Source organism: Suricata suricatta, chromosome 6, assembly GCF_006229205.1.
Source record: "Suricata suricatta isolate VVHF042 chromosome 6, meerkat_22Aug2017_6uvM2_HiC, whole genome shotgun sequence".
Lineage (NCBI taxonomy): Eukaryota > Metazoa > Chordata > Mammalia > Carnivora > Herpestidae > Suricata > Suricata suricatta.
Window position 1 is genome coordinate 123,241,008 of NC_043705.1, and position 22,875 is coordinate 123,263,882.

Sequence of the window (22,875 nt, forward strand, 5' to 3'; positions counted from 1 at the left end):
GAGGGAGGGGAGCGAGGCCGGGGCTCGGAGCGCCCTCCGGCCCCCGCCCCGCCGGTCAGCCCCCACCTCGGGCCCCCCTCCCGCCTGGGGAATGGGGAGGGTGGGCGAAGGGGAGCGCCGAGTCGCGCTGCCCACCGGCCTGGCCCGCTACGCCGCCCGTGCGCCCGTCCTCGCCCGGTGCTGAGGCCCCCTGAGCCAGATAACGTGTCGTTTTCTCGGGTACCTTCTCCTTCGGCTCCTCCTGCCCTTCTCGAAGCCTGCAAACGAACCGCGGGTGTCACTACCTTGGGTTTCTTTCATTTTTCCTCCGAGGAGAGATGTAAACATACCAACCACCTGTGAATTTGTAGTTGGTAGACTGGAAAAGATGTGCGAAGTTTCTAGCACTGACAAATGAATCCATGGCCTTATTCTGACTATTGGGTTTAGGCCAGGGGTGGGGGGTGGTAATAATTCTTTCTCCTGGGATATTGGGGGGGGGGTGTCAAGTGAGATGGTACTGACGTCGTGATGCATCTAGTGAAATCTACCTTAAAGGAAGCTCTAATTTCTGAAGTGTCTGTAGTTCATTCTACGGCTTATCAAAAGAGAAAACCACGCTAGGTTTTTTTCTGTGGTCGTTGTTGCTTTTGAGTCAGTCTGAGACTTTCTCTTCAGATTCAGGCCGTAAACCTACATGGCTCCTTAAGTGACCAGCTTTTTATAGGGAGAGATGATATTAGCTATCTGTGTGTTAACTATTTGGTTAAACCCAGGGAATTTTTTCATTTCATTAACTGCAGGTGTTAGGTTGTGTAATGGAAAGGGCTTCACTGGGAATCCAAAGACCTGGCTTCCATGTCTTTTTTCCTCTTGATTTTATGTCGGGGACATCAACTTATTTGAGCTTTCATTTTCCTCATCTGTAAAATGAGATATATGGCTGTCTTCTTGGGTAAAAGCTTGTAATTCTGAGAAAGTTGCTATATTTCATGGAATTCTAAGATAGCATTTATTTATACATTATATGCCACCAAAGAAAATTGCTGCCAATTAAAGTATACAGTGCTTAAGACCCATTGATTTAAGAGGTGTTGAATGTGTAAATGTGCATTTTATTTATAAATTTGGTGTTAAATTTTTATACTTGTTGAGTTCCTTTTTTAAATGTTTGTTTATATTTGAGAGAGAGAGAGAGAGTGAGGGTGGGTGTGGGTGGATGAGTGGGGGAGGGGCAGAGAGCTGGAGACAGTCTAAAGCAGACTCCGGGCTCTGAGCTGTCAGCACAGAGCCTGATGTGTGGTGCTCACATTCTCAAGCCCTTGAGCGGAAGTTGGATACTTAACCGACTGAGCCACCCAGGTGCCCCTATAATTGTTGAATTTCTTAAATGCATGTGGCAGTTTTTACAAATCTGTTTTGCCATGAGACATTCCAGAAAAAGGACTGAGATGACAAATATTGGCAAAATCTTGGGGCTTTTCAAACACTAACAAATTCTTTGCTTAATAAGTTGTGATAATTAAGCAACAAAGTGTCAGTTACTTTGATAAAAATCTTTTAGAGCTAATAATTTTCATGGAGAGGAAAAAAAGACCAAGTTAATTTCTTTTCCTGGGGAACAAGATAGTTAATCAGCATCTGTGCCATAAATCCTGTGCTACCAAGTACTGTGTGTTCTAGACAAAGCTGTATTTAACCACTAAAAATTTTGTTTCACACGGTATTTTTGTTACTATGGACAGAGTGACTTAGGGATTATTTACTGAAAATAGAGTGGCTTTTTGGGGGGGGGGGGGCCAGTTTTGAAATATTTTTTTTTCTAGTGCAAACCTATAGATAGAAACAGAGAGGGAGGGACACCTGGGTGGCTCAGTATGTTTAAGCATCCGATTCCGCTCAGGTCATGATCTTACGGTTCCTGGGTTCAAGCCCTGCTTTGGTCTCTGCTGACAGCTCAGAGACTGGAGCCTGCTTCAGATTCTGTGTCTCCCCCCTCTCTCTCTGCCCCTGCCCCACTCGCACTCTCTCTGTCTCTCAAAAATAAATAAAATGTTAAAAAAAAAACGGGGGAGGAAATGCTAACTCAAGGATACGTAATCATTTTTTTTTTAAGTTCATCTATATTTTGAGAGGTGGGGAAAGGAGGGGCAGGGAGAGAGTGGAGAGAGAATCCCAAGCAGTCTCTGCATTGTCAGCACATGGTTGGACGGGGCTCTGTCCTACAATCTGTGAGATCATGACCTGAGCTGAAAACAGGGGTTGGATACCTAATCAACTGAGCCACCCAGGTGCCCCACTTAATTAATTTTTTGATAAAATAGTTGTATGTATATATTTTATCCCAATATAGAAAAGTAGTGTGGAATTTCTGTACCTAATTTTTCCATTGGCTTCAAAGCTCACCAAGTTTCAGTAAACTGTAACAACCATCCAAATTACTAAATTGCTTGTTATGTATATGTCAAATGAGGAAAGACTAGTCTTTTAACTATACTTGTTTATGCATATGTCAGCAAAACTAATTGTTAATGTGTTCTGTCCTTGTATATAGACATAGTACATGGAAAATTGGTTGCTTTTAATGGAAAGAAATCAGGCCCAGTAATGGTAATCCTGTGGCTCAAAGACGATAAATAGCGTTAATAATAAAAGCATATGCAAAAAATGCAGTGATGATGTTTTTCTTCCTGCCTAGAAATCACTGTAATTTTTTAACTTTTAGACATGGAGACCAAGGCTTACTTGGCAAGTTTTTATTAGTTTCTATTACTTATTTATTTTAATTTAAAGTATGCAAACTTGGGGAAATTTTAAGCATATACTTGTGGATGTGAGTGTTGAATCAAATACAAATAACTGTCATTGAATACAAATAACGTAAAGTAACCTAAGTTAACATTTCATTTTGGTTCTTAGTTTTCTTGGTTATAGCTGTGTAAGGCTATAAGTTCTGCTGCTTCTTACTGCTGACTTCTAAATAAGCTAAATTTTTTATTTGATAATGCATATTAAATATTTTTGTGATAAGCATTTGTCCAGTCTTTGTGTTACATGTTCCATCAGCTACTGAATGTTTTTCTTTTTGTATTTTTTTAAGGCAAGAAAATAAACCTACCATGCCCATCTGCCACTCTTGCAGATAAAGTCTTTTCATTTTTTGACCTTTCATGTGCTTTTTTCCCCCCTTAGAAATGAAGAAATCAAAATATTTTAAAGTATTACTTTATGTATTTATTTGTATGTGTTTCTGGTAGTATTAGTTTGTGGGGTATAGGATGAAGCAGATCTGAAGTACGGTGTAAAAATAAGATGGCTTCATGGCAGAAAGGGGACTTGGTTGGGTAGGTAACCTACTTTAGTAGAGTTAACCTTTTATTGAGAAGAAAGACTTTCAGATAAATCTAATTTTGTAATCTTGGAAAAAAGTATTTCAACAGTTCGGAAGACTTAGTGTAGCGAAGAATGTGGGGAAAGATCATTCTCAATAGAAAAACAAGTTTTCTAATAGTTACATAGGCTCAAAATCAGTTTCTTTACTCCTTCTTTGGCAGTGATACAGAAGTTCTCATAGGAGTTTTTACTTTTTGAAAGAGATTTGTAGCGTATGCAGATATATGTATATGTAATATACAAATAAAATAGCATGCATTATATATAAAATAATACAATCCCATTATAGTATACTATTAATAGGACATAAACATTTCTTTGAGAGTTTTAAATAGTCAATTTCCCTTTATTTATTTATTTTTAATTTATTTTTTAAATGTTTATTTTTTTAATGTTTTATTTATTTTTGAGAGAGAGGGAGAGACAGCATGAGCAGGGGAGAGTCAGAGAGAGAGGGAGACACAGAATCTGAAGACAGGCTTCAGGCTCTGAGCTGTCAGCACAGAGCCCTATGCGGGGCTCAAACCCATGAACCATGAGATCATGACCTGCACCGAAGCCGGATGCTAACCGACTGAGCCACCCAGGCGCCCCTAAATGTTTATTTTGAGAGAGAGATAGAGAGGTGGCAGGTGGGTACAGAACATGAGCAGGGGAGGGGCAGAGAGAGGGAGACACGGAATCTGAAGCAGGCTCCAGGCTCTGAACAGTCTGCACAGAAGCCCTATGTGGTGCTTGAACTCATGAACCCTCAAGATCATGACCTGATGCTTAACTAACTGAGCCATCCACGTGCCCCTCCCTTTATTATTTAGAAACGCCTTGGATATATAAGTTCCTTGTCTTCTTTCTATCTAAACAAGTCATTTGTTACCTGGATAACCTAAATCTTTAGCTTTACTTAATTAAACTAATTTTCTTTGTCCTATATATAGCTCATAATGCATCATTGAATAACTTAAAGTTAGCTATTTGAAAAAAATCATTTGATAACTTTTTTACCCTTTTTATATCTAGTATTTATTGAATTTAAAGGCTTTTGGGTAGATTGTAAAAGATACAAAATAATTACTTTATTCTTAGAATCTTAGTAAATGTTTAAGTGGATTTAACTATCATCTGGACATCTTTAAATTAAGCATCTGCTAATTCAAAAGAAGGCATCTCATCAGTGATTCTTGAGGTCTCTTTAGTATATCTGTTCCTAAAGGTTAAGTATCTCCTCACGTCACTAAGATAACTTGGGGTAGGTTGATAGCTGATGAAGTTTTTTTTTCTTCCTTTTTATTTTACTTTGAATGTAGCATTAAGAATACTCTCTTGAGGGGCGCCTGGGTGGCTCAGCCGGTTAAGCCTCCAGCTTCAGCTCAGGTCAGATCTCACATTAGTGGGTTCGAGCCCCGTGTCAGGCTCTGTGCTGACAGCTAGCTCAGAGCCTGGAGCCTGCTTCCGGTTCTGTGTCTCCTTCTGTCTCTGCCCCTCCCCCCTCATGCTCTGTCTCTCTCTGTATCAAAAATAAATAAAACATTAAAAAAAAAAGAATACTCTCTTGAGGAAAGAATAAGAGTAACACTAGAAAGGTAGAAAAAGAGTAATCTCAAACTGAGAAGGTGAAAAACCAGGTGAACAGGTTTTTGAAACCAGTCATGGTGATGGAAATTTACTGGCTCTACAAAAAAAAAAATTCTGCAACTGCTAATTATATCAGCTCTTTCATTGTTGAATCAGAGATCTTAGGATTCATAATGCTTGAATGAGTTTGAAAGGATGAAAATTTTCTTTCCAAAACAATTGCTGCTGTTAACATTGATGATAATTTTTGTCTGTGTTATTAATAGCCTTAAGGGTAGTGTGAACCAGAATATATTTGAGAGAATGTTTAAGGTGTATGCTTGACTGTGCTTTTATGAACTGCTTTACAGTATACTCTAATGGTAAGAGCATGAATTTGGAGCTTGTGAGACTTCAGATTTGAGTCCCAGCTCTACCTCATCAGTCATTTGGCCAGATCTCTTCATCTTTCTGAGACTGTTCCCTCACATAACTTCCCTTGAGGTGAAGATTAAATACAACACTTCCTACCTTGGTCCTGATTTTCAGTAGGCATTTTACTAATGTTAGTTTTCTATGAAGTATAGATAATTGACTAATACTCTAAGGGTTTTAAAGGAATTCCTTAGTTGATGTCTTTCATGTATGTATACAAAGTTTCATAATCTGAAGGTAAAATGTTTTAAAAGTAGGTAATTGAGTATCAATTGATGGGCCCCAATTTGTGTCATTTTACTTTTTTATTTTATTTATTTTTAAATGTTTTAAGAGAGGACATGCGCAGGGAGGGTAGGGGCAGAGAGAGAATCCTAGGCAGACTCTGCTGTCAGAGGGAAGCCCAGTGTAGGGCTCAGTCTCTCCAAATGTGAGATCATGACATGACCCAAAATCAGGAGTCAGATGCTTAACCTACTGAGCCACCCAGGTGCTCCCCCCTTGCCCCCGGCCACTGAGTCTTTTAATGGGGAAGGAAAGAAATTATGTTTGTTTTGGCAGAGAGAGGGAGAAAGAATTCCAAGCAGACTCCATGCTCCACACTAAGCCTGACCAGGGACGCAATTTTATGACCCACCTTGAGATCATGAACTGAGCAGAAATCAAGAATCAGACACTTAAATGACTGACCCACCCAGGCACCCTGGAAATTTTTTATTTGCAAGCAACATGATTATTTTATTTGCAACCAACAGACAAAAATAAGAGAAATAGTAAGCATTTAGCAAATTTTCTGAATCTATAATTAGGCAGGAATTGGTAACATTCCTGTTTCAGCAATATTGTGTTAGATTATTAAATTTCAAATTAAATCTTATTTTTTTACATAGCCACAAAACCTTAAGTAGAACTAAAACTAATGAGATCTACAAAACAGTTAAGGAAAAAATACATTAGGATATAAAGGCCATAAAAGAATACATGAATAAATGAAGATGTACTGGGTTCATGGAGTAAAAAAATACCATCAAGTTACCAATTTTCTTCTAAGTAATTTATATAATGCAATTCCAATAAAAATCAACAGGTTTTTTTGGGGGGAGGCTAACTTGATAAGGAGATTCTAATGCTGTTAAACGAAGACAGTGTTTATCCAAAAGTAGTCCTAACAGGCTTGTAAAATATGATAAGGGAGGTCTTGTATTATCACATACCCAAACTTTATTAAACAGGAGAATGTGACGTTATCAGTACAAGGATAGACAAATAAATCACTGGAATAAAATAGAGATCCCAGGATAGAATTATGCTTATGAGCAGTTGGATTATAATGTGTAGCTGTTTAAACAGACATATTTGTAAAATCAGCTGAATTATTTTTCAGAAGTACACCATCATGTTAATCAGAAGACAGGCCTTGGGCTTCTGAGTGTGATAATTGACAAAGTATGTTAGCTAAATGATTAAAGATGTGCACTGTGCCCACTATGCTTGGCCATAAATTATCCTTGGCATGCCTTCCTCAGAATTAGGGTCACTGTTCAGACTATAGTATTTCCTTAGTGTGTGAAAGCTATGTGCGGTGCGGCTCTTTAATTCATGTCAGTAGAGGACATGTTAGTAAAATAAAGAGTACGTTGGGCTTTAAAAAATATTAGTTTCCTATATAATATGTATATTAAAATACATTTTGGGGGAATAACATGTAATACTTAATGAATATCTACAATATGTACGGTCTCTGCACTCAAGGAGTTTACTCTTGGTGGGATGAAGGTGAGCACAGATATACCTGCAAATAACCATGCCATGATAATGATCATTCTTGAATTTTAATGAAATACTAAAATGGGGAATACAAGGGTTCTTGCTATGGAGTTTGAGATACACTTTCATGGTCTTTCATTCTGAAAATTGAGGGAAGGTCATTTTAGACAAAGGAAACGTGTTGAGCCAGGACGGCAATGTATGATGCTTGGTATGATTGAGAATGGATTGACTCTAAAGTCAGACAACCTGAGGTGACTCCTGGTTCCCTGCACTACTTGCCTTGTGCCCCTGGGCAGTCTCTTGATATTTAAGCTTCATCTTTAAACTGGAGATAATATTGTTCCTTACTTCATAGGATTAAGATTTTTAGGAAAATCTATGTTGAAGTACAACATACAGAAAGACTGCACAGTGTAGCTTAATGAACTTTCATATACTGAACCATACCTGTATAACCAGCATCCAGATGAAAAACGAAAACATTATCAGCATCCTGGAAGGCTTCTACATTCTCTGTTGTGTTGTTTTGAGAATTCAGTGACATAGTATTTGCAAAATGCTGGGAACAGTCCCTGGCATGTATTAGATCCTCATCAATGTTAGCTATTACATTCAGTAGACATTTGGAATGGAGCTTAGGAAAGGGGTAAGGATTGGTAGTATAAATCTAAATATCATTCATATGGTAGTGATGCCCCATTTATTTGTTGAGCATGGATGAAACCAGAGAAAGTACAGTGCCTGGCATACATCATTTAGTAAACATTTTTGAATGAATGAGAAAAATAGAAAAAATAAAGCCATGGTTACAAACTTCGGAAACATCTATGTTTCGGTAGGGCTGGAGAAAGAAAGAAGTAGGGCACACAGTGTTCCTGGAGGGGAAGGCCTTCTCCCTGCGTCTCAGCCTCACTGCAGGGTGGATGTGGCAACTTCACTCCCTGTGTCCTAGATCCTTGCTAGAGACTTGCATTTCTATCCACACACCATGGGTCTTAGTCCTGGGAGCTCAAAAACAAACACAAACTAAAAAAAAAAGGTTTTGTGGTCTAATTTAGTTTTCAAATAAATTCTTGAGGGCTCTAGAGATCAAAGGGGCTTAAAGTATTGGGATGCACTGTTTTTGAAAATCAATTAAATGAAAATAAAAATTTTAATAGTTTTTGTTTCTGGGAAGATATACATTGTATAAAACACATTAACATTGATATGGTAATCAGCTTTAAGTGGGAAAGAATGTTCTTGAAAAGAAATCTGAAGAAATCTAATACTTTTTTGACAGGAAAAACAACACAAAGACCTTTTAAAGACTAACCATCTAGGTGAGCGCAAAGTGCTTTGATTAATGGAGATAGCTTTATAGCTTCTCTCACTCTCCAAGTCTTATACATCCCAAACCATTTTTTTTACTGTAAACAAAATACTCATCATAAAATATAAGTTCAATCACACTACTCTTCTGTATAAAATCTTCGCCGGCTGTCTACTTTTAGAATATCTAGTTTTATTAATGACTTCAGTACCTTATGTACACGTTTATAATTCCTTATCTCCATTTATGAAATCAAAAACTTCTGAAAATACTACTGGTAAGTTTGTAAAACACTTGACAGTAAAAATTGATCTGTTAATCAGGAGCCTATTTTTAGTTTAGTTTTTTTTTTTCCTTAATGCTTGTTTATTTTTGAGAGAGCATGAGCAGGGAAAGGGCAGAGAAAGAGAGAGAATCCCAAGCAGGCTCCGCACTGTGGGCACAGAGCCCCACGTGGGGCTTGAACCCACGAACTGTGAGATCATGACCTAAGCTAAAATCGGGACTTAGTCACTTAACTGACTGAGCCACCCAGGTGCCCTAGTTTAATTTGTTTTTCATTTTATGTAGTGTGAATATGCACATCTTCCACTGAAGAAATATTAATGTGTTTGTGAAATGATGAAGAATTATTTTTTCTTGAGTTTAGAAAGTTACAGGGCACTTTGGTTTAATTAACTTATAGTGCCCATCAGCTTTTATTGTACCCAATAGTTGGTGAATTTCTTTTTTGAGCAATTTTATTTGCAATTAAAAGGATTGACATTTCATGACTTGTTTTTTAGAGATCTTCCAAAGAAAATCTGCTGAATTTCTAAAAGTGGAGTAAAACTCATTTTATCTTACAGTTACTATATGGATCTATTGGGTCCTTTTTGTAAGTCTAAGATTTACTATTTGGGATTTTAGTGATTTTATTTTTCTATATCTTAAAACATTTTGCTGTTTCATCATCCTAGGAATTATTTCCTATTGTCACTTATTCCCAACTACATTAAGAAAGATGAATATGATAGAAAAATGGAGGAATACTGGAATCACCTAGAAGGGTGGTACAATAGTGAAATAACTGGAGGACATTGATTGCATTGCCCTCATCTGCATCTTTGAAGAAGGTATGAAAGAGAGAGACACTACCATTATAGTTGGCTTTTCGTTTTGCCCTTTAGCACAGTTGAGGATTCCAAGTTGTTCATACTCTAACCATATTGGCAAAGAAAAGAAAATTAACACAGGAAAATATTTGATAATTATTAGATAAATAACATGAATGCAAAGAAACAGCATCACTCTATACTAATGATGATAGGTTGATTGTAAAAGCAAAATCTCAGACTAACAATCTGTAGATACAATGTCCTAGGTGAATTTTTTTTTTAAGTCAAGAATCAAGTTTTTCTAAGGATTAAAAGCTAAATATGGTAGGAGTGCCTGGGTGGCTCAGTCAGTTGAGTATATGACTCTTGATTTCCACTCAGGTCATGATCTTATGGTTTGTGGGTTTGACTCTTATTGGGCTCTATAATGTGAAGGGCCCGCTTGGGATTCTCTCTTTCTCCCTCCTGCGCGCGCACACACACGCTGTCTCTCTCTCTGAAAAATAAATATTAAAAAAAAAGTAAACATGACATTCTCATCTAGTCAGTAGGAAGCACTTCATTATGTAATATTCCATGACAAGATCTTGAACATTTCAGTTTGCTAAAAGTGTATGTGGCAGAATTCTTTCATCTTTTTATAATGTTTATACACCAGAGTTCACTTGACAGAATTCATTAGTGGACAGATACTGAATGTACATATGTATTCAAAGATAGTCAGAAGGAAATTGATGGTGTAGAAAGGAAAAGATTGATTAGGTTTATCATTCCAAACTTAAAATTGAAAGTGTTTTGTAATTATGGAACAAGGAAGATGACTGTCTCTCAAAAAAAAAAAGAGCCACCAGATATTTTAAAAAACTTTGTAAGCATTATGTTTTGACACTTCCGGTGCAGGAAGAAGAGCCAGAAGTAATAAGTTACAACTCATTAGAGATACATTAAAAATCTGGATTCCACATTTATAAAACAGAAATGTTGTAGTTTGTGCATGAAAATTGATGAGCAGTTATGTTCAGAGAACATGGTTCATTTTAAAACCAGGAACATAAGGAATAAAAATTTTGGGTTTCTAATAGTTTTTTTTTTTAATCTGTGTGACTAATTTGTCAAATGACTTCAAAAATATAAAAAGTGCAGGGGTACGTGGGTGACTCAGTCAGTTAAGTGTCCAACTCTAGATTTCAGCTCAGGTCATGATCTCATAGTTTATGAGTTCAAGTCCCACATTAGGCCTGTACTGACAGCACAGAGCCTGCCTGGGATTCTCTCTCTCTCTCTCTCTCTCTCTGGTTCCTCCCCTGCTTGCTCTAGCTCTCTCTCTAAATAAATAAATAAACATAAAAAATATATTTGTATATATAAAGTGCATAAATGTCCAATGGACCAAGGTAAATACTATAAGTTAAGGATCCCAAGTAAAAACTAACAATTTTCATAAGACATTTAACCACCCCCTGCTTCTTGTGGATCTACTAGTATAATGTGTTCGTAAAAATTATAGGATTGATTATTTTGTTTTAGTATTTAGCAGAAATTTAAATTTCTTCTAAAATTCTATGATAATGTTTTAATAGCATTGTAAAAGTATTGAGAACATGACCTATAATTATATAATACCTATATAATATGTTCATAATATCAAGTATACAGAATAAAGATGGTTTGTCTTTGGGGTGATTCTATAAGGAAGTTTAATTTTGTGTCTTTTGTCAACATTATAAAATATTAAATCTAAAGAAAAATCTCACAGTACTTTGGTAGATACATAAAATGCTATGATCTGACCTAGAAAATAGAAAAGTCTAAGTGTTGAACTTTAAATTTGGGTTCATGAAGAGATCGAATTGTTTTAAAAGCCATTAAGAAGATAAAATGTTTTGTCTATCAATCATTTTGCCATTTTATCCAAAATGAAAAATAATGTGCACACACACAGATATGTTTCCAGTGGAGCAAAAAACACATCCAAAAATGTGAGTGACAGAAGCAGTCTACATTTTGATTGAGACCTTTTCTCATTCCTTTTACGAAGTCAGGTATTAAACATTGTTTCTGTTTTACAGTGGTGGCTCTGGAAATTTAGTATGGATATTTCACTGTCTAAAGTTAATCATTATCTTTACTCTCCTAAACAGTATAAGGACTTAAAATGCTTTAATATTAATCCTCTCCTGATTTTGTGCCATTACGGTACAATATTTTAGATTTGTTTTAACCCCACAACCAGTCATTGCTGAACACAATTATTTTATATAGTCAGTGATTTTATTTTTTTAACTTATTTATTTTAAGAGAGTGCACACAAGTGGGGAGGGGCAGAGAGAGAGAGAATATCCCAAGGTGGTGTGGGGCTCAAACCCACGAACCATGAGGTGATTGGAGCCAAAGTCAAGAGTCAGAGGTTGAACCAACTGAGCCACCCAGGTGCCCCATAGTCAGTGATTATTTAAACTTACCTTCACATATCTTCACATTTATCAGTAAAGTAAAATTTTTTTATTTTTATTTTATTTTTTTTTTAGAGAGAGAGGCAGAGAGAGAAGGAGACACAGAATCCAAAAGCAGGCTCCAGGCTCAGAGCTTTGAGCATGGAGCCCTAGGTGGGGCTCAAACTCATAAACCAAGAGATCATGACCTGAGCTGAAGTTGCTGCTTAACCAACTGAGCCACCTAGGTGCCTTCCCCCGCCCCCCTTTTTATGTTTATTTTGAGAGATTCCCCAACAGGCTCTGCGGTGTCATTGTGGACCTGATGTGGGGCTTGATCTCAGGCTGAGATCAAGACCTGAGCTGAAACCACAAGTTGGATGCTTAACTGACTGAGCTACCCAAGCACTCTATATTTACCAGTTTTTTAGAATAACATTTATTTATTCTGGAATCATTTTCATTTTTCCTAAGGAAAATCTTTAAAAATGTTTTTTAATATGTCTGCTAGTAACAGTTTTTGTGTGTGTTTCTTAATACCGCCTTTCTCATTCTTGAGAAGTCATCACTAGGCTTTGTAGGCAATTTTTTCCCCCCAGCGCTTCCCTTTGTCTTTGCTGGGGCTTTTGAATCTCAGGATTATTATCTTTCGTTATTTTGGGGAAATCCCAGACATTATTTCTAAATGTGTTTGCTTTTTCTCCATTTGCAACTCTACTTAGATGTAACTTACCACTTTTTATTCTTACCTTGTGGTCCTTTAACCTCTAATATTTTTCACCTCGTCGTCTTTCTATGCATTCTAAGTAATTAGGAGATACTTTTAAATTTAAATTTTTTTCTCAGCCATGTCTAATCAGTTATGTAATGCCTTTCTAAATTCCTGATTATAATTTTTATATACTGTATTCTTTTAAAAATTCTTTTAAAAGTTCATCTGGTGGTTTTTGGTCAATTTCTTGGTCCTTGGTCTTAGTTTTGGTAGTCTCTTTTACTTTTTTTTAGTGTACTTATTTTATATTTTGTATCCAATAATTCTAGTCTTTTCTCAAATTTTTTTTTATTCTGCAAACACTTGCTCATAGTAATTTGTTTCCTTATGGGTTTGGTTGTGATATTTTTATTGAGAGCTCCTGTTTCTTGGAACATTGTAGCATTTAGAGAGGAAAAGTGTTTAGTAGCATCTGGAAGCACTGTCAGTCCAGAGAGATATTAAATGAACTTCTTAGCTTAGGGTGTTCCTAGTCAGAGATTGTGCATTCCAGAGCCCAAACTAGGTGAAGGCTGGTTTGTGGTTAATTTAATTGTCAGAGAAGACTTCTCTCCCCTTTATCCAGAGCCAAGGCTGAGATAGTACAGTTTCTTTTATGATTTCCCTTGGGTGGCTCTGTCAGTTGGGTGTCTAACTCTTGATTTCTGCTGACGTCATGATCTCATGGTTTGTAGGAACCAGTCCCAAGAGCCCTGAGTGTGGGCTCTGTCCTGATAGGGCAGGGCCTGCTTGGAATTCTCCCTCCTTGTCCCTCCTCCACCCAGGCATGCTCTCAGAATAAATAAACATTAAAAAATAATCTTTAAAAGAATTGAGGGAAATGGACTTTTTCTTAATTCACCTTTTGTGCTGGTTCTCCTGGGAGTACCAGAGTTCTAGGCCATTGCTTCCCAATGCATTTCATGTCTCTAACACAGAAAATGATGTTTGTTGAGCAGCACACTAGGTAAAGTGGGAGATTTGGAGCCCTGGATAGGGTTATTGCAGCTGTAGGCAACAGATCTGGACTCTGACCATGTGCACTGCTCATTTTCTTGGAGAACTGTTTCCCTGTTACAGAATAGAAGGCAATGTTTTTGTTTAAAGGTATAATTTAAAGAGCGGGGAAATGAATGATGAATACCATTATAGACTCTTAAGTTAATGCTCTGAATGATAAAATGGTGGTTCTTGAAGCTTTATAGTTGTGGGACCCCTCAAGCAGTTACAATTATTGAAGACCTCAAAGAGCTTTTGTTTATGTGGGTTATATTAATATTTACTGTCTTAGAATTTAAAAAAATATTTATTGGGACACCTGGGTGGCTCAGTTGGTTAAGTGTCTGACTCTTGGTTTTGGCTCAGGTCATAATCTCATGGTTTGAGAATTTGAGCCCAGCACCGGGCTTCACACTGACAGCGGGGCCTGCTTGGGATTCTCACTTCCCTCTCTGCCCCTCCTTTGCTCACTCTCTCTGTCTCTCAAAGTAAATAAAAACTTTTAAAAATTTAAGTCATTTTTAAATAAGAAAATTACTACATTAACCCCAAATTTCTTTATGAAAAATAACTATATTACTGTCCCCCCAAAATAGATAAGAGGCCTTGTTTTACATTTTTACAGAGCTTTTTTTTTTTTAAATCAATCGTTGCAATACATTATTTGGATTTAATTATATGAAAGCAATCTGTAATTGAAAAAGGGATAACTTCCTAGATCCTAGTAGTCCTTGGATCACATTTTGAAAATCACTGTTGTATAGAAATTAAAAGGTATAGAGAGGAGCGTGACTGGCTCAATCTGAAGAGCATATGACTTTTGATTTCAGGGTTGTGAGTTTGAGTCCCACGTGGGGTATAGAGATTACTTAAATAAAACTTAAAAAAAAAAAAAAAAAGGAGGTATAGAAATGTTTTCCCTGTTACCAGATGCCATTTATATGGACAAGCCATTGGTACACATAGTTGCTTTAATATCAGTAGTGAGTATAACTTTAGTATAATAGCTAGCTCATATTATTAGAACTTGAAAATGCTAAAAAAAGAAAACAATGGGCTCAGAGTTGGGTATACATTAGGATTGAGGCCAGAAATGTAGAAATTAGGTGTATTTTACTTTCATGTCCCCCCATTCAGAGTAATATGTAATGTAATTATAAATAAAATTGTATAGAAGGGCTTTTAATGAAAAAATTCCCTTATTTTCCTTCTCCCTTCTTCCCACTTCCACTTTGTAGAGACCCCTATTTTTATTTTTTATTGAAAAACTTTTTTAACATTTTATTTAGTTTTGAGAGACAGATCATGAGCAGGGGAGGGGCAGAGAGAGAGGGACTTACAGAATTGGAAGCAGGCTCCACACTCTGAGCTAGCTGTTAGCACAGAGCCTGATGTGGGGCTTAAACCCATGAACTGTGAGATCATGACCTGGGCCGAAGTCTAACACTCAACCGACTGAGCCACCCAGGCACCGCTAAATTTTTTTTTTTTAATATTTATTCATTTTTGAGAAGTAGAGAGACAGAGTACAAGTGAGGGAGGAGCAGAGAGCGAGGGAGACACAGAACTGGAAGCAGGCTCCAGACTCTGAGCTGTCAGCACAGAGCCTGACTCCAGCCCACTAGCGGCGAGATCATGACCTGAGCCCAAGTTGGCCGCTTAACTGACTGAGCCACCCAGGAGCCCCAAGATCCCTACTATTAGTGCATTGTGGTTTTATTTCTAACCTTCGTTATCATGAAATCATATGCTTCTTTGTGAACTAATTTAGCGACTTTTTTATACATTATATTTTGACTTCCTACAGTCGTAGTAAGGGTTACATACTCTCTCATGCTTCTCATTTCTCCTTCATATTTACAACCACCCCTCAAAAGAAGTACCTTTCTATTTTATGTCTGATTCTTCAACTATTTCTTAACCTTGCTTACACATATTTTTATGTTTGTTTTGTGGTTTATTAGTTTGCCCTTGTTTAAAACTGACTGGAGTCTAGTAGACTTAATTTATTCACAAAGGATATTATCTAAATAGAAGATGGTTTTCTCCTGAATGAAAATAAAAGTCTTCTCATTTCACAAATACATTTTTATGACAAGATTTGGGTTTTTAATTACTTGTCCTATTTTAAAAATTATTTAATGACCATTAAGTCTTAAATTTTATGTAAGGATGTAATTTAATACCTTTTATTCTAACACTCCAAACTAAGCAAAAAACCCTTGGTTTAAAATATTTCGATCTAAGACTAATTTTGCTTAAACTAACCTGAACTTGATTTGACCTGAATTTTTAAAAAATTTACGTATTTAGACTTAGCCAGAGCATATTTAATTGAATTGGTATGTTCCAGGCTGGTCATATACATCACATTAAAGGCAATTTTTCTAAGGATATTTCAAATTGAAAAAGAATTTCCTGGATGGGTTTAAGGTAACAAACCAGGAAACTTTATTTTGAACAGCAGACAGCTGCTGCCCTAACCCTTAAACCCCTGGGAATTGGGACTTGATCATCGTTTGTCATGATGCTTTTGGTAGAGGATATAGTTTCAGCCCAGATGATCTGGCCAAGAGCATTTAGATTAGGTAGCCCTAGGCATGTACTTTATGATAATTGCTAAAGGTGTTGGCATACTTTTTATATGGTTCCTAGGAAGGGTGATTATAAGATATATTGTTCAAGCCGAAACATATAGGTATAAGAGAGTACTGTTAATAATTATGAGGGAACAGTAGGCTTAAACCAAAGCATATTGTCCTCCCTCTCTTAGTCGCAGGGACTTTTAAGGATCAGAGCCAGTATAAGTCAATTTGATTGCCTAGTTGACTTAACATTCCTATTCTATTCGTACTCTGTTTTTTGTCCTATAGGACAAGTCTTGGGGACCAAGAAGTGTGAACCGATATTTGATAAAGAGCAATGGGATGAATGGAAACTGTATAGGAGTCCAAGACTATCTGAATTTTTATATAAACAAACCCCTTCAGTGTAGTCTGAATGTGTGAAATTTTATCAGTAAATGTTAAATATAAGTTTCACAGAACTGGTGTATTTGTATTTTAAATATAATTCTTTTTTCTTAGTTTTAGGAATTTTGAAGAAGTATGATATGGTATTGGCATTTTTTTCTTAAGGCTGTGGAATTATCCATAGAAAATGTCAATCCCAAACCAATTTTCCACTATTTAAATTTTCCTTTTTCTGTCTTTTGATTGTCTTATATGTAGAAATTATTAGCTATTTTTAATATCAAAATGTGGAAAACCTCTTCCAAATATAAATTATAAGAGTTTCTTTGGACTTTGTTCTAAGTTTTTGTTTTTTTTTCTTTTTCATATTGGGCTGAAATCTGCCACCCTTCCATCCATTGGTTCTAGTTCTGTTCTCTGGAGCAGCATGGAGTAAGTCTCTTCTATTAGAGGGCAGCTCTCATATCTTCCCCAGTCACCTCTTCTAGACTGAATGTTCCCAGGTCCTCTAGTTTTTATGTGAAATAATACCCATACTTATAAGCTTCATATTGATTCCCTTTGAATATATTACAGTTACCAGTGTTTTCCCTAATATGGTTAAAATGTGATGGCCCCAAATTTTAATTCTATTCCATATTTGTATGGTATTGTACATACCAGTGAAGAATGTCCTATACAGTAACCCGTGAATCACTCTATTAGTGCAGCTTCAGCTTATGTCAGGTATTTTTTTTCTTAGCTGTTCTTAACTTGTTGGCTCATATTAAAACTTATGGTCATCTAAAACCTGTCAGCTAAATAACGGTTGGGGCTTTCCTTTTTTAGAAGGCATTTCTGCCTTGATAATAAAACTTCAAGTGTAATTCTGAGTGTATTAGAATAACAAATACACTTTCATGTGCTAACATCTGTAAGCCTTGGTTTAATATGACATAGACTCTCAATTTAAAAGTTAAAGCTTTTTCTGAGAACTTTAACTGGAAATTGATTTACAGTTTCGAAAAATGTTTTTGCCTCTCTCTGTTTTACATGGTATGAATGCAAAGCATCTGACTTAGGTCTCCTTTTGCAACATGTGCTACATTTTTAAGAGAAAAATAAATGTATGTAATGAAATGCTGCCTGTAACTTGGGTAATTTATCCAAAATCATAGATAGTCCATTGTAGGATTTGTGCCCTAGAGCAAGATTTCTCAACCTCAGCACTATTGCCATTGTTTGGATAATTCTTTGTTGTGGGTAGCTGTCCAGTTCCTTGTAGGATAAGTAACAGCATCAATGGTCTCTACCCACTAGATGCCAGTAGCACACATCAACCACCACCTCCTCTGCAGTTTGACCTTCAGAAATTACTTCCAGACATGGCCAAATGTTCCTGGAGGGCATGATCTCCCCCAGTTAAGAACTACTGCCCTAGGGTATCAGAAGTATTTCTTATGTCAAATGAGTCATAGTTTCTACCTTAAATGTTTTCTGTAATTGGACTTAGAATTCAGTATTTTTAACATGATTTCTTTGTAGAGATTTTTTTAAACTGTAGAACAATATAAAGAACTTTACAAACAACAAATATTTTTTAAAATTCCTAGTTTCGTCAATTTTTCTTTTCTTCCTAATACTGCTCTTTATCCCAGTGTGTCATCCCAGCTTTGTGATATGGTCCAAGCCTAGTATGTGTGACTGTCCAGTGTTTTAAAATTAAGGAATAAAAATTATACAACAGAAACAAATTTGGTATTGACTAGGAGGTTTATTGAGTTCAAGTATTTGGTGCTTTGTATCTTGTGATTAAATTTCTTGAAATTTAATTCTTAAATTGCTTTGTATTTTATTACGCTCTTAGAATTTACCATTAAATTGTATTATCTTTATTCTTTTACTCCACAATATAGCCAGCAGCCAGCTTCGGGTGTAGCCTACTCTCATCCAACTACAGTTGCTAGCTACACTGTCCATCAGGCTCCAGTAGCTGCTCACACAGTTACTGCTGCCTATGCACCAGCGGCCGCCACAGTTGCAGTTGCCAGGCCTGCTCCAGTAGCTGTTGCAGCTGCTGCAACAGCTGCTGCTTATGGAGGCTACCCCACTGCACATACAGCGACTGACTATGGTTATACCCAGAGACAGCAAGAAGCACCACCACCACCACCCCCAGCTACTACACAGAACTACCAGGTAAGAAATCTACTGGTTCCAATAGTCTTGACACACATGCTTCATTGGCCACAGTGTGTGATACAGTGCCCAAGCCAGTGCTTTCAAACTTGGCTCTTCCAAAATCTACCTATAATGATAGAAGTGAATGTGTGTTCATAGGTAATTTAGGGGCATAGTCCAAGCTTTAAGTTTCCTTGCAGTGAGTTTTATATTAATAATTTCCCTGAGTCTGTTTAACTCCATTTTATATCTATGTCTGCTTTAATTAAAAATATTTTCCATTAATTACTGGCTAAAAGTAACTAAGGTTTTCAGAAAAATGAAGACATAGTGAAGATGCTCCTTGTTTGTATTATGGCATTATTCATCTGCTTGGAACACAGACTGTCTCCTCTTTTGGGAACTGTGAGCCTAAGCTGTATAGGCCAAACAGATGACATAGTGTTTTCTTAAACTTTAACAAGGTCAGAAAGTCTGTTGCCTGTACATTCTTCCACTCAAGGTATTCTTTCTTAGTATGTAACAGAGATTGATGGCTGCTCTTAATTCATCTAGTTGCTTTTGGTTCAGTCTTAGAGGGACATGAAGATCTAATTCCCTTTTATATAGTACTATGTTCATTACATACTAAATTACTACTTACTAAGTTTGGTCCTAATCTTTTAATAACCCATTTTCTGTTTGTTTGCTTTTAGGATCTGTTTTATTTATTTAAATGTTTGTTTATTTTGAGAGAGTGTGTGGGGGAGGGGCATAGAGAGCATCCCAAGCAAGGTCAGCGCAGAGACCTACATGGGGCTCAAACTCATGAATTGTGAGATCATGACCTGAACCAAAATTAAGAGTTGGACACTTAACTCACTAAGCAACCCAGGCTCCCCTAGAATCTGTTTTTAAACTTGGATCCTTCTGGACTTTGCCTGGTTTTTCTATATTCTTTCTAAAGTATATAAATTTATTTTGTTAAGTAATAAATTGACATATGAATCATAATTTTAGTGTTTTCCTATAATTATTGGGCAAGTTACTAAACTCAGAATTCCTTTTGCCATGTGTGATTGTTTTTATTATGTCCAGACACACAATATAATAAATTCTGCTGTTTTTAAGATTTTATTATTATGTTTTTTAAGTAATTTCCATACCCAACAGGGACTTGAACTCAGAACCCCGTGATCAAGAGCCACTCACTCTACCAGCTGAGGTAGCCAGGTGCCCCTAAATTCTGCTGTTTTTAATAGAGTGTATGCAGCCCATCGTTTTCTGGGCCTTGCCTATTTTTTCAGCCTTTTCACCTGCATATTCGCCTTCTCACTTTATGCGGAATTCATCCAGCTCACCTTGATCTTCACTGCCTTGGAGACTTATATATATATGGTGTTCTTTCTTCCTGGAACCTGAGTTCCCCTTTAGTCTCCACCCAAAAATTCCTACTCATCATGTTGCTAATAATCATGTGGTAAATAAAGAAGAATGAAAAGAAAGAGCAGTCAAAGCTTAGAACACACAGGTGGTTGTTTTTATGAGATCCATTTTTAAAAATAAGCAGTCTTCTTAAATGTTTGAGTGATTCTTTTTCTGATATGAAAGTTAAACATGCTGCTTGAAATGATTTTGACCTTTGTCCAAAGGACTGCCCTTTGTTGTGAATTTGATTCTTATATGTAGGTCTGTAGTTTTTTTGTTTTCCTTCACTTCACTTACAGGAAGATTTTCTTTCATTCCCTTTCTTTAGGATTCGTACTCGTATGTAAGATCCACCGCTCCTGCTGTAGCGTATGATAGTAAGCAGTACTACCAACAGCCAACAGCAACGGCTGCTGCTGTAGCAGCTGCTGCCCAGCCTCAGCCTTCTGTTGCTGAAACCTACTATCAGACAGGTGGGTTTTATTGGCATACAGTTTCATTGAAAACTCCTGAAATATATATTCTGTGTGTTTAATGAAGGTACCCTTTTGAGTTCATCGAAGCTCATTATGTTACATTACTTAAAGAAGCAGGTTTTATTTACCCTTGTTCTCTTCTTCTTCTGCTGTAATGCCTTTGAGTACCAAACAGAGAGAAGGGCATGGGGCAAATCCTAATCATGGCCTTTTCTTACAGTTTTCTTCGTGCTGTGAAATAAGCTATACAAAAGGAGTTATGGTGATAGTTTCTGGCCACATTCTTATCTTTGCTAGAAATGATCAGAACATACTGCTCCCTGCCTTTGTGTAACCAGTGGAGACCCTTTGAGATTCCCCCACCTTTTTAAGTAGTTTTAAATTTATTTAGACAGAGTGCAATTGGGGGAGGGGCAGAGAGCAGGAGAGAGAGAATCCCAAACAGACTCGGTGCTGTCACTGTAGAGGGCACGCAGGGCTGGATCTCAAGAACCACGGCATCGTGGCCTGAGCTGAAATCAAGTCGGATGCTTAAGTGACTGAGCCACCCAGGTGCCCTGAAGATGGATTTTTTTTTTTTTAAATAGAGATTGAATTGAAAACTTTTAAAACAGCTGTCTGAGTTCAGAAAAGGAGACAGTTCCTTTATTTTAATAATTTTCGAAGGACTGTGAGAGTGTGGGTAGAAACTTGGATTAGGGAAGAGTAGGACTAGCCTCTAGTACTGACTTTACCACTAATATGGGTGAGTGATTTTTACCTTTTTTCATCTCTGTTCTCTTATTAGTAAATGAGGTAATTGATCCAGATCTCTCTAGGGTACTTCTAGTTCTAAGTATTTTTATTAGTCTCTTAAAAGTGGTATACAAATATTTTTAGTTAAAATGACTGATTTTTCTTATAGTTTCTTCTCTAATGATTTGTGAGTATGCTGATCTGTAGTGAACTTCCTAGTTAATTATCAAAGTTAGATTGTAGTTAAGAGTCAGAAGAGTCTTGATTTGGTCTTGGGTATGACATGACTATGTGACTTGTAAGTCAGCTCTTAGCTCTTGGATATTAGTTTCCTTTTGTAAAATGTACTGATCTGTGTTTTGTGTGGATCAAGTTTCGTACTGCCATGTAGATAACAGTTTATAAACTTCTAAGTGCTATTTATTTAAGGTGCCTTTGGTAAACTAAGTACGAGGTACCAGGTCTCCCCCCCCCCCGCCCCCCCAGCTGTATTTGGGCCTTTATCAGGAATTACATTTGTATGTGTTAATGATTGTTAGTAAATGATTAATTATTAATTTAGGGCTTAATGAGATTCTTAAAGCACACATTTATTTTGAATATGGTCAAAGGCAGCAGAAACCTGAATGTTAGCCATTTAAGAACAACTGCACTCAAGCTATTGGTCATTTGAAGATTTAAGTCAGTGTCACCTTATGGGTTGAAATTAGACTGAAGTTAATTCTGGATAAATGAATAAAAATGTGATTGTTTTTGAACAAGTTCAAGTTCAAACACTGAAATTTTTATTGTGAATTAAAATATATATTTGAGGCTTGCTGTTCCTAATATTAAGCATAATGTTCAAGTTAGACTGATTAGCCTAAACGCACACATGCACCTTATTTAAGTAGTACTATTATTTCAATTAGTTGTAAATTTGGACAAAATGCCATTTTGGAAATACATAAAAAGCATCTGAGAATGGGATAGTAAGTGAATTTATATAGATGGTATATTTTATTCAGTTGGTAATAAGAATTTCAACCCTTTTACTAAGAAAAAACTGTTAGCATCAAATTTACAGTTGATGTATATACTTAGTTTACCAATATCCTTGAAAATTAGAAAAAATTATAATATTCTGATGTCTCTTTCCCATTTTAGCCCCTAAAGCAGGTTATAGCCAAGGTGCAACTCAGTATACACAAGCCCAGCAAACTCGACAAGTGACAGCCATAAAACCAGCCACACCAAGTCCGGCTACCACTACTTTCTCCATTTATCCTGTATCTTCCACCGTACAGCCAGTAGCAGCTGCGGCTACTGTGGTGCCATCCTATACCCAGAGTGCTACTTATAGTACCACGGCAGTTACTTATTCTGGTAAGACAGATAAGCTGTGTTTAAATGAGTGAACGAGTAAG

General features: G+C 36.7%; 1 protein-coding gene across 1 annotated transcript in view; it reads left to right on the forward strand.

Moving 5' to 3' along the window:
• ZFR (zinc finger RNA binding protein) overlaps positions 1-22,875 on the forward strand; it is an 83,368-nt gene that overhangs the window by 326 nt on the left and 60,167 nt on the right. Inside the window, exons 2-4 of the mRNA XM_029941039.1 lie at positions 18,587-18,869; positions 20,587-20,731; positions 22,616-22,834. Coding sequence (XP_029796899.1) covers positions 18,587-18,869; positions 20,587-20,731; positions 22,616-22,834 — 647 coding nt within the window. The remainder of the gene's footprint in view (positions 1-18,586; positions 18,870-20,586; positions 20,732-22,615; positions 22,835-22,875) is intronic.